Source organism: Pinus tabuliformis, chromosome 9, assembly GCF_031772625.1.
Source record: "Pinus tabuliformis cultivar Carrire ecotype Pingquan chromosome 9, CPIR1, whole genome shotgun sequence".
NCBI classification, from domain to species: domain Eukaryota; kingdom Viridiplantae; phylum Streptophyta; class Pinopsida; order Pinales; family Pinaceae; genus Pinus; species Pinus tabuliformis.
In genome coordinates, this window is record NC_142307.1 from 2,323,895 (window position 1) to 2,336,828 (window position 12,934).

A 12,934-nucleotide genomic window follows, 5' to 3' on the forward strand; every position below is an offset into this window, starting at 1 on the left:
TTAACTTGTTTTGGTTGAATTAGTTTGAACTTCGTGCTTTAAATTGGCTTAGTACAGTCTGTGTTATAAAGACTGAGTTTGTATGTACTGATAGATAGCTTTGCGATAGTTTAAATTATCAACCATGGGGAAGAATTTTGTATAGTATTTTAATGTGTTAATAAAAGTTTCAACTTTTTTCCACGCAGCAGATTATTCTATTTCTATTTCCTGTTATAAACGTGTCCTCATCCAAAAGAACAAAGAACTAAGCAGCAAATATGAGATGGATAGTCAAAATTGTGATTATTAAGTTCAGTGATAGTCAAATACTTCAATGTTTAAACGACTACAGAATTGTCACAGCATATTAAAATTGTTGCGCTGAATTCAAATAGAATTCATAAGCATGGTATAGACTGTTTTGAGGGGTAGCCGCAGCTTCTATCCCCAGACTACTGATAGAAAAACCAGAATAACAGAGCACGACAAGGAAACAACTTATATTGTAGCCTAGTTACATTTTCAAGGTACTGTTACAAAATAGATAGATGCTTTGAGTCTGCTTCACATGTACATTTTACCCCTCCATGGAATGTTCTTTTTGCTGCTTAGAGATGGAAACTTCAACTTTCATCTTCTCTGCCTTTGTTGGCAATGTAAGCCCAGGCTCTTCTTGCATAGCAAGCGGAGCTTTGACCAAATGAATACCCTGCTCCAATTCTCTAGCATCCTCTTTAATTTGTTTAGCTTTATTGCCCTTCATCCTATAACCAAGAAAAAGAAAAGCAACACATCATTTTGAAACGATCAGAAGAAGAAAAAAATAAAAGCATGCCCAACATTCTAGTTGACTCATTTAATATTGCAGCTAATGTCAAACATTCGATCATGTTTTTGAGTTTATTTCTATCCACCCTAGCTTAGATATAGCCACAAGTAGACTGATATTAAGAAATATTAGAACCAAGGACATCACAGAAGAGCACCACAGGCATAGTAGTTAGAGATGGGAAAAAGTATCACCCAAAAGAAGGTAAGATTTGAGAATGGACCAATGGTATATACCAGTTCTAATGTATTTGGACACAGAAATTATAAGCAAAACAATCAGACATAACCAAATAGCTAATTTCAGTTATTAACCTTTAACTCCTCTATAAGGGAAGTTATTGAGAAGAGACAAACCTGTTCTCCCATAATTTGGCCTCCCTGCTAATACGAACTTCCTCAATCTTCTTGATGGCCTTCAAGGTATTTTGAACAACATTTCTATCATATCTCTCAGGCCTGTTTCTTCTTCTCTCAAACTCAAACGTTGTGTCCTGTTTGTTTCAAAACAACACCATTAATTGAAAATTTCCATTTTACAATTAGTCCAAAGAGGCCAACCACTGATGAACTAGTGATCTGTTTTACAATTTAGGATGAGAATTGTGACATGGGCAAACTTGTCAAATGCTCAAAAGAAACATGAAAGATACCTTAGTAAGCTCTTTTCCATGTAGCTTTCTGTATGCTTTGGTCCACTTCACCTTTCGCGGGTTACGCTTCATTTTGAAATTCTTATGACATTTGGAACGGCAAAACCGGAATATCTGCAAAGAGAGAAGTAAAGAGATAAACATTGATTGAATTGTAACAAGCTAGGAAGAAACTGGAAATATTAAACGATATGGCCTTTTTTGACGGCTCTGTTGAATTTTTGTAGCTATGGTCGATCTTCATAAATTATATTTTTATCATTGATTTCCTTGAAACAATAAAATTATTATTTGTCTAGCATGTTCGTCATGCTCATGTATTTGTCAAATGTAAAAAGGCATGTTCATCGTGACCTTATGAAAAGAAAAACTGAATTTATTGTTGATTTAACGCTCCACAAGTTGTCCAAGTCAGCCCTCCTATGATCATGTCGGCCTGCCCAAGGAGACACCCATTCGTCCTTCAAAAAGCCTATAAGTAGCTCATTCGTCCTCCATCCAAAAGGCAGTTCAGATCAAAAGTGTTACACGTATATCTCTGTTCTCTAGCGAAGGAAGACAAGAAGATAAGGAGGCTAAAAAGAAGAACAAGTCATCTATCTGCCCTCACTCAAGTGACTACAGAAAGCCAAGATCAGTCCGAGTTTCTGTGTTGATTTTGAGAGGTGGAATTCGAAGTTTCTGAGGTGAAGTGCGAGTTTTTCTGTGGCAGCTAAAGAGGTCAAAATTCAACCCTAGTACAGACTTGTAGCAGACCTTGACCAAGAGCATTTGTGGACAGTTTGTGGATGTTTTGACTTGGAATTTTGTGGAGCATTGACTTGGAACTTGTTGGACCATCTTGGCCAGTTTGTCTATGACTTCGATCTCTCTTGTTGAATTGATTATCTAAGGAAAAAATTGCTGGGTTTTTACCCCAAGTGGGTTTTCCCAGTGTAAACATTGTGTCCATTCTACGCATTGCGATCTCTACTTTTCTTATTCTTGTATGGTTGAATTTCTGAAGTATATTTGTTTGACGAAGAAGTTGTTAATGCTACAAGAAGACACATAAAACATCAGAAGTAATTATCATGTTCAGAAATTAGTGCTAGTCTCTATTGCACTTGAATTTTCAACAGGCTCAAATTCTGCATTGGGTCCCCAGAGTCACACTACGCAGTGCTATAATGCAAAGCCTGGGAACATCTAAAACCGATTTTTAATTTTGTTGTTTTCAGTTTTATTTCTTGCTAGAAAATCTGTGTATAAAAGTACCAAAGTTTTATTTTAGTTCTCTTAAGTATGTTCATGAATATTCTCAAATCTAAGCATCCATGCACCTTGATTTTGAAGTAAAGTTATAATAAGAAAATAAAAAATATAGAGAACAGATTTCAAAAAGATAAATCAGATTTTATTTTCTGTTTTTATGATTTTTGTTTCTTCTGAGAATTCAGGTATGTCAGTGCCAACAATTTATAAGTATGTTGCTGGGTATAATTTTCACCGGTTTTCCCTTCGGGGTTTTCCCGCGGACTTTTCAATCCAAAATAATTGTGTCAAATTTTTATCTGTGCATCTATCTTTCAGTTCCTGATTTTACTTCTGAAGCGTATTTTATTTGTGAAAAATGCATCAGTGAATTATTTGGTATTTGTCGTAATCAAATAAATTGCTAATCAGTTAGGAGAATAATTTCTAGTTGGTGCATTTAAAGAAATTTCAGAACTTCCAGTTACAGCTGGTGAACTAGGGCATTGGGGTGTCCTTCAAATTGGAGCCTGTAAACTAGGGCATTAGAGCCTCTTTCAGTTGGAGCTAAAAATATTGATGTGATTTTATTGAAGACAAATATTAAGATTCAAGAAGCATTCGGTGGTTTTTCTCAAGGAAGGGTTTCCACCTAAAAATCTTGTGTCTACAGTCTTCATTGTCATGCATTGTTGAAACTTGAATGGTGTTGTTTATTGTTCATGAGATGTAATATTGATTTATGTTTGATATAATGCTAATCTTAATTAATGCTCTGTAAAGTTAAAAATTAACTATTGAAGGAAATACTGATTCACCCCCCCTCTCAGTGTTTCCAACAGGGTGTACTCTTCATAGGACCTCATTTCAGCCCATGTCGTGCACTCCAACCTCGAGTCAGCAAAGGTTATGGTTCTATTGCCCTTCCTCAAAGACACTGTTTCTAGAACCACTTCTACAACAAATCATCCAAGTTGTCTCCTAAATACTCTAGTTTGACTCACTGTCCTATATAGTTCTAAGGTGTGGGGTCCCGGGTTACTAGGGTCAAATTGGTTTTCAACAGAGAGCAGAAATCATCCTCCTTTGCCAAATCATCAGGTGCAAGTAGTCAATCCCCCAACCCATCATCCTTGCAAAGTTTAGAGCTCATACCTTTTAATTTGGGATAATATTTGGCATCATCTCACTGTTACACTACATTCCGAGTTTCGCTGATATGGCAAAGGGACAGGAGCGATACTCTTACTTGGCTTATTGATCATTAGAATCCATTGCATCCATGAGTTCTCTGGCAATTGGGAGAAGGGTGAGACCTCGAGGTTCACCACAACCCCCCCCCCACCTTTTACGAGACAGACATGTATCTTTGAAACTGTTAAAATTGGAAACTAGGTCCAAACTTCACATGGGTCATCTTATTTATGACAGCTGATATTTTTCTTGGATTCCTCTCTCCGAGAGGTATAGAATTGATCTAAAGATCATCCGATTCTGACATGTACAAATGAAGATATGAATTTATTTATATTATGGACAAATTGTCAAGGTCGGCCAGCGATCTCATGTAGGCTCAGAAGCCCAACAGTCATGTCTATTTATCCTCAACGCTTCCCTATAAATTCATGATGCCTCATCCTCATTTGGACATCACTCATTCACTCACATTCTCTCTCCTCGTCTGATTGGGTACGCATTTCTGGGCAGTCTTCTCTCTCACACATGCGAAGGAAAGGACAGAACTCTGTTTGCTACGTTGACAGAACTGCTGGGAGGCTGTTTGACTGCGTTGACTTGATGCATTGACCTGTTTTGACTTCAGTTTGGGTGAGGAATCTCTGTCCTAGCAGGCCGCAGATCTGGGCACAAAAACCGAGGCAATTTGACCTCTGTTTTGACCAACGTTGACTGTACTAGGGCTGGCCACAGGGTTGACTTTCGTTGACCAGTTTTTACTAGACTTTTTCGGACTGTTTTAAGCTGATTAGACTTGCTGTTGGAGGCCGAAGTTGACTGGGTTTGACCAAGCTAAATTGAGGGTCAAATCTGCCCTGTTGACCAGCGTTGACTTTTCTGGTTAGGGCTCTTTTGCTGCTGTCATAAATTATCAGATTTGTAAATTGTACTATCTCTCTCTCTGCTGAACTATTGAAGAATATAAGAAAAATTGATCAAGGGTTTCCCTACATTGTGGTTTGTTCCTGGCTGGTGCCACATCTTGTGTCCTCTTGTCTTGGCTTGTCTTCTACTATTTATGTTTATGTTCTATCTGCATTTTACAATCATGTTGATGTGATTGCCAATCTAGATATTGATATTGGGCCAATAAAGAAATTGAAGTAAAATTGCTCTAAAGCATAAAACATATCATTGTTGTCTAAAATTAACATGGTAAGAGAGCTAAGGTGAAGACAAAGCCCAAGCAAGAGTGAAAGAGCGATCACCAAAGACAGTTGGACAAGGACAAAAGGCTCAATGGGTTCCTCATCCCACTTCCCGGCTGAAGACAAGCTCCATGATAAATCTGACTATCATGGATGGAAGATGTTTCTCGATTTGACCTTGGAAGAACAAGAAGTGATGGATTATGTGAAGGGTAAAATCCTTGAGCCTCCTCCAAATGCACCAGTTGCTGCGAAGACCAATTACAATAGGGGTGAAGTCAAAGCAAAGAATATTATCAGAGATTCCATTGACAAGCATCTGGTGGCCTACATCTCCGAATTAAAGACCTCCAAGGAAATCTACGACAAGTTGATTAGCATGTTCAAGTTTGTAAGAATAATCAAATTTTATTTCTCAAAAATAAGTTAAAGGATATTATGAAGGGCAAGGACGAGGATATTCAATCCTACTTCTTAAGAATCACTAAGATCAAGAATGATCTACTTTCGATTGGAGAAGTCATTCCTGACAGGGAACTTACTCTCACCACCCTTGGAGGACTCCCACCTGAGTGGTATGTATTTAAAACCACCATACTCAACAATGATCGAATTCCAGGGTTTGAAGAATTGATGTCGATATGCATTCAAGATGAAACAATAATGGTGGAACAAGAAATGCCTTCTAATAAAAGCAACCCCACTACATTCTCCGCTTTCTAAGGGAGGAAGGAAGGGCGAGTGCTTTGTTTGCAATATGTTTGGCCAGTATGCAAGGGACACATCGCATGATGATGATCACAATCATTCCAGGGGCAACTTCAACAACAACGATCAAAGGAATGGCAGGTTTAATGGCAAGGGAAAAAGGAATGTGGGATAAAGGAAATGGTCGACCCTCCAAGAAAGCAAGGAACTCCAGGAAAAGAATCAAATGTTGTTAACAATAAGCAAAAGGAGTACTATCTTATACCAGCCCTCTCCACTACCCCTCCAATGGACACTTTGGGGAATTGGCTAATTGATAGTGGTGCCTCAAGGCACTTCACCGGGTACAAGGAAGCTCTCTCTAATCTGATAGAAAAGGAGACAAACTTGGATATCATCCTTGGAGACAATGCCACCTATCCCGTGAAGGGAGTAGGGAATGTTACCCTTCAATTGAATCAAGGTAACACTATTCATTTACAAGAAGTACTATATGTACTTGATCTCGAGAAGAACCTGTTGTCCATTTCTGCAATGGAAGACAAAGGATTCAAGGTGGCATTCATCGATGGAAAGGTACGTGTTTGGAAAAGAAATTTTAAAGATGCTTTTACTCTTGGGTTCAAGGTTGACACTTTGTATCAAGTTGGAGGAAGTCCATTGGGAGCCATGTCTCGTGACACATCTCTACAATCTGAACTATGGCACTGGAGGTTTGCCCATTTTCATTATAAGGCCCTACCCGATGTGAGACAGATGGTGACAAGTATGCCCAAATTCAAAGTACAGCATGAAGGTGTATGTTTGAGATGTGCCGAAGGAAAGCTTACAAGGGGACCATTCCCTTCAAGTAATAGCAAGACCACAGATATATTGCAATTGATCCACTTTGACATATCTGGTATGATGCCCGTAAACGCTTTGGGAGGATACTTATATTATTTCACCTTTACAGATGATTATTCTCGCAAGACCTGGATCTACTTTTTGAAAAAGAAGGATGAAGTGTTCACCTGGTTCCAACACTTCAAAGCCTTGATCGAAATCAAGATATTGAGAACTGATAATGAAACCGAGTTCGAATCCAATGAATTCCAAGATTATTGCAGAGAAGCTAGCATTAAGAGAGAGACTACAACGCCATACACTCCCGAGAAAAATGGCGTGGCTGAAAGGAATAATTGCACTATTGTAGAAGTTGTTCGTGCCATGCTTCATGATCAAGGGCTTTCGAAGTTCCTATGGGTTGAAGCTGAAAATACTGTCGTGTATGTTCAAAACCGATGCCCTCATCAAGCATCGAACTCCAAGGCTCCTGAAGAAATGTTCACTGGTAAGAAACCCGATGTCTCTAATTTTAGAATTTTCAGAAGCCCCGTATATTTTCATGTGCCGAAAGATAAAAGAAGCAAATTGGGTGCATTTGGGAAGAAAGGAGTCTTTGTGGGGTATAGTGAAAATTCTAAGGGATATAGAATTTATGTGGCTGGTCAAAGGAAAGTTGAGATAAGTCATGATGTCACCTTCGACGAAGATATAGCCCTCAGAAAGGTCAACAACCTTTCTATCCCAAGGAAGGGCAAAGAAGCTGACACCAGAAAACAGGGTGCAAAAGAAGATGAAACAATGTCTGATATTGATGAACCTATGGATCCTATTGATCCTCCTCCTCAAAAGCCCTCCTCCTCCAAGAGGAGACCCTCATGGCTTAGGGAGACTCTCGAAGATGCCGAGAGACATATTGCACCAAGGGGGACTTTCTATGAAAGCAAGAAGTTGAACAGGTATCGAGGATACTTGACCATCATGAGCACTATCATTCAAAATGAGCCTTCATCATTTGAAAAAGTCGTGAAGCAACAAGTATGGAAAGTTGCTATGAATGAAGAATACAAGTCAATTATGAAGAATGATGTCTGGGATGTGGTCCCTAGACCCCAGGAGAAATCGGTTGTCACCTCTAAGTGGCTCTACAAAATCAAGCATGGAACCGATGAAAGTGCAGAAAAGTTCAAGGCTCACTTTGTTGCTCGAGGCTTCTCTCAAAAGGAAGGCGTAGATTATGATGATATATTTGTACCTGTTGCCCGATACACCACCATCCGCTCGATCATAGCCCTTGTTGCCTCGCAAGGATGGAACTTACATCAAATGGATGTCAAGACTGCATGGTTTGATCAAAGAGGAAGTCTATGTGGAAGAACCCGAGGGGTTTGAGGTTCATGACCGAGAATCTCATGTATGCAAGTTGAAGAAAGCTCTTTATGGTTTGAAGCAAGCACCCCGAGCTTGGTATGAGAGGATTGATAGCTATCTGATGAAGTTGAGATTCACTAGAAGTGAAGTCGATCCGAACCTTTACTTCAGGTTGAAAATGATAAACCTCTCATTCTGGTACTTTATGTGGACGACCTCTTTCTGACTGGTGCAGACCCTCTCATTCACAAATGTAAGACGGAGTTGGCTTCTAAATTTGAGATGAAGGACCTAGGATCGATGCACTACTTCATAGGGTTGGAGGTTTGGAAAAAGCTAGGTGGAATTTTCCTATCACAAGGAAAATATGTTGTAAAGATATTGGAAAGATTTGGGACGGTAGACTGCAAGCCTGTGACTACCCCGATGGAACTTAACTTTAAGAAGTTATGTGGTAGTGGTATCAAACCTGAATAAGGAAATGCTTCTGAGTATTGGAGCACTAATGTTCTTGGTGAACTCCTGTCCGGACTTATGTTTTGCAGTTAACACATTGAGCCAATATATGGTTGAGCCTCATCAAATACATTGGATTGGTGCCAAGAATCTTCTGAGATATCTTTGGGGCACAACCACTCATGGACTGAGAGATATTGTCGCAGATGTGAGGCTGCATGGTTATTCTGATGTTGATTGGGCTGGTAGTTTGGTGGATCGCAACAGCACTTCTGGATGCTATTTTTCTTTGGGTTCTACTTCGATATCCTGGATGAGCAAGAAGCAGAAATTGGTTGCCTTGAGCACCATTGAAGTCGAATACATAGCTGCTAGTATGGCCTCCTGTGAAGCTGTCTGGTTGAGGAAGCTCTTCAGTGCGCTGTTTGGACACGTGTTGGATACCATCGTGACCCTCTACGACAACCAGAGTGGGATCTGATTATCAGAGAATCCTATGTTTCATGATCGCTCTAAGCATACAGATATCAGGTGCCACTTTATCCGAGATATGGTACAACAAGGAGCAATAAGGCTCCAGCACATTAGGACTGATGACCGAGTCGTCGATATTCTGACAAAGCCCCTGGGGAAGGTCAAGTTCTTGGCCTTCCGAGAACGACTTGGAGTCGTGGAGAGACCCTCTTATGAGGGTCCTGTATGATATAAACATTGAGCTCTGGAAGCTATGGGGGGCTTGGGGTACTTCTTGGAGCGATGAGCAACCATAGGGTGAGTGGTTCAACGTTCCCCTGTGATATCCCTTGGAGACGCGCGATGAGCAACCATAGAGTGAGTGGCTCAGCCTTCCCCTAGTGGTTTGTTGTGTACAAGGTGAGTGGTTCAACCTTCCCCTATGATACCCCTTGGCAACACGTAGGCAAGAAAAGTGGTTCATCCTTCTCCTGCAGAGACATCCTAACCATGCAGTCTAGGACTCATGGGAAGTACCTCTCATCTGGCCAATGAGTAGGGAAATGAGGATAGGGACCATAGTACTACCGATGGATGCATCGTGTACTACCGTAATCCCTATGCTAAGATGACCGATATTGATCAGGGATTGATTGGAACTGACTTCGGATCAGTAAGAGTGGTATGAGACACTCTTTTGATTGGAACTGCCTTCAAGTCAGTAAGAGTGGTATGAGACACTCTCTTTTGATTGGAACTGACTTTAGGTCAGTAACAGTGGTATGAGACACTCTCTTTTATTTGGGACTGACTTCGGGTCAGTAGAGAATGGTATGATACATTCTCGATCACTTCTTCTTCTTCATAGTTCAGCAAAGCAAAGCAGAGCAGTGCATTGATGGTAGATATAGTATAGACTGGCAAATGGACTAGCAGTGGAGTTCTCCCTAGTTGAGAGGGAGTGTTAAAATGGGCAACTAGGGCCAAACTTCACATGGGTCATCTTATTTATGACAACTGATATTTTGCTTGGATTCCTCTCTCCGAGAGGTATAGGATTGATCTAAATATTATCTGATTCTAACATGTACAAATGAAGATATGAATTTATTTATATTATGGACAAATTGTCAAGGTCGGCCAACAATCTCATGTAGGCTCAGAAGCCCAACAGTCATGTCTATTCATCCTCAACGCTTGCCTATAAATTCATGATGCCTCATCCTCATTCACTCACATCTCTCTCTCCCCTCATCTAATTGGGTAAGCATTTCTGGGCAGTCTTCTCCTCACACGTGCGAAGGAAATAAGGATAGAATTATGTTTGCTGCATTGACCAGCGCTGACCAAACTACTGGGAGGTTGTTTGATTGCGTTGACTTGATGCGTTGACCTGTTTTGACTTTAGTTTGGGTGAGGAATCTCTGTCCTAGCAGGCCGCAGATCTCGGCACAAAAACCGAGGCAATATGACCTCTGTTTTGACTAGCGTTGACTATACTAAGGCTGGCCGCAGAGTTGACTTTCATTGACCAATTTTGACTGGACTTTTTTGGACTGTTTTGGGTTGATTAGGCTTGTTGTTGGAGGCTGAAGTTGACTGGGTTTGACCAAGCTAAATTGAGGGTTAAATTTGCCCAGTTGACCAGCGTTGACTTTTCTGGTTAGGGCTCTTTTGTTGCTGTCATAAATTATCAAATTTGTAAATTGTATTATCTCTCTCTCTACTGAAATATTGAAGAATATATGAAGAATGGATCAAGGATTTCCCCACATTGGGGTTTGTCCCTGGCTGGTGCCACATCTTGTGTCCTCTTGTCTTGGCTTGTCTTCTACTGTTTATGTTTATGTTCAATCTGCATTTTACTATCATGTTGATGTGATTGCTGATCTGGATATTGGTATTGGGCTAATAACGAAATTTAAGTAAAATTGCTCTAAAGCATAGAACATACCATTGTTGTCTAAAATTAACAGAAACCAACTCGGAGATGCAGTACCATGCCTTAGTCGACCTATCCTCCGAGAGTCAAAGGGAATAGTTTGAGACATAGACAGCACAGGGCGCCTCCCGCCCACGAAACCTCCTCCCAGCCACAGCATAACAAACAAAGAATCATCAGTAGCTTCTTCCTTTCAACCTAGATGTTAGGGGTAACTTTCACTCCTCTACTCCCACCCAAGGCCATACAATTGGATTTCCCTATGGTTCCAGAGGACCCGAACAAGGAGAGGCTCAACCCCCTCACCATCAATCATCGGATCCGAGAGATGCTGCCCTCATTGAGCTCATTTTTAGCTCCCCTTTACTTCTTTAGAGTTACACAATCCAGTAGCAAACATAGTCTATATTTCTCATTTTTTGGTCATTTCATGTGATTTTTTACATTCTCTTATTGTAACTTTATTTCATTCTAGTCTTATCTTTAGTCATATTTCTAGTCTTTTTAGCTTTGGAGTTACAATGGAGTTGCATTTGCACTCCAACATGTTTTGTATTTACACCAGATGTATCTTCTAGTCCCATTGACCTACTCTTGTGGTCACTCGATGACATTAATCAAATAATCTTATCTTATCCTTATATGGCCCATTCTCTATGCTAGTATGCTAGTGTCTTTGATCTCTTAGCATCTTTTGGCAATACGATTGAATGTCTCCTCTCTTTTAGATATGCCTTGAACACACCTAGTCACCTTCTACCTAGCAAATAAGAGTTGGACATGATCACTAGAGGGGACATCCACAAGCAACGTGAGGGTCACTTGGATCAACCCTCAAGGTGGGTTACATCCAAATATGGACTTCTCTGCAAAGCACTTCATGGCTATGAGAGATGGACTTATTATTCAACCCCTTGTACATCTCCCCATTAGAGGCACGTTGTTTGGATACCCCTGGGCGACTTTAGAATGGTCTCATATATTACAAATCGAGACTAAGCACCAAATTAGTTGCTCGAACAGGATCTACAAGTTGTGCTATCTCCATGAAGTAGAGATGGAGGAGCACTTCATCTTCCATTAAATAGTTTATTATGAGATATGAGGACAGTTCCACTCTCTTCTCCACAATATACAAACACTTGGCCAAATCTTTAGGTACCTCGATCCAAAATGTTTGGCCTTATATATGCAAGACACTCTTCGTCTCTCCGCTTCCATCCTTCAGTCACATCCACTCTAGAGATCAACACCTACTTGACAAATTACTTCCCTTTTAACGGTGCTCCCAAATCTAGGCACCTAGTGGCAGATGGAGATAGATGATTCCAGATCATTGAGGACATAGGGCTCTATTACCATCTCAATGAGATCCTAGCAATAACACCAAACCAAAATCCTCATTCCAACAAACAATACAGTGGCCCATTGAATCTTCCAAACCTCAACAATGGGCCTTTCCTTCTAAGCAACCAAATAGTTTGCTCTTGAGCTCCTCACCCTACTATTTTTCTAGCAAAACATATATGCTAAGTTTTCGCCATTCAGCCTCGAAGGTTGTGAGAGCTCGAGTGGTCCAATATTGCCACTTACACTTGGTACCATAGGCTAATTAAGCCACTCATCTTATACATCTTTCTCCTAGACTGGCGCTGCATTCTTTGGAGATGGTCTTCTAGGTTTGAGATTAGAATGCTCTTTCATTTCCTAGTTTTGTCTTATATAGGGTTCACTTTAGCACTCTCACTTACAACATTGTACCTAAAACAGTCCCATTAATCTACTTTTGTGGTCATCCTTTTGACATTAATACATTTATCTTATCTACACCCAATATAATCCCAGTAGCAACTTATTTCATTGTCTTTCCCTCATTTAATAGACGTGTTGGTATGTCCACCCCATGACATCGAAAACACATCACCTTACTCAAGTCCACCTTTCTTGTATCTGTACCTTCCTACTGCTTATAGCCTTTCTCGCTACCCTTCTTCGTCTTCCTAATGAGATTAATTGCATTTACTTCCCATTGTTGCCCTAAACAAGACTACAATCTAACTTTTCCATGCACAATATCAATCCAAAGCTTTGTGAACTTT

The 12,934-nt window shown here is 40.2% G+C and overlaps 1 protein-coding gene across 4 annotated transcripts in view; it reads right to left on the bottom strand.

The window, feature by feature from the left end:
* Positions 1-248: 248 nt before the first annotated feature.
* Positions 249-12,934, bottom strand: part of LOC149146816 (putative ribosome biogenesis protein RLP24) — a 32,061-nt gene continuing 19,375 nt past the window's right edge. For all 4 annotated transcript variants that reach the window (XM_089439082.1, XM_089439085.1, XM_089439084.1 and 1 more), the window contains 3 exons: positions 1,464-1,577; positions 1,168-1,304; positions 249-746 (listed from right to left, as the gene is read on the bottom strand). In XM_089439082.1, the coding sequence (XP_089295208.1) occupies positions 560-746; positions 1,168-1,304; positions 1,464-1,577 (438 nt within the window). In that variant the 3' untranslated portion in view covers positions 249-559. The remainder of the gene's footprint in view (positions 747-1,167; positions 1,305-1,463; positions 1,578-12,934) is intronic.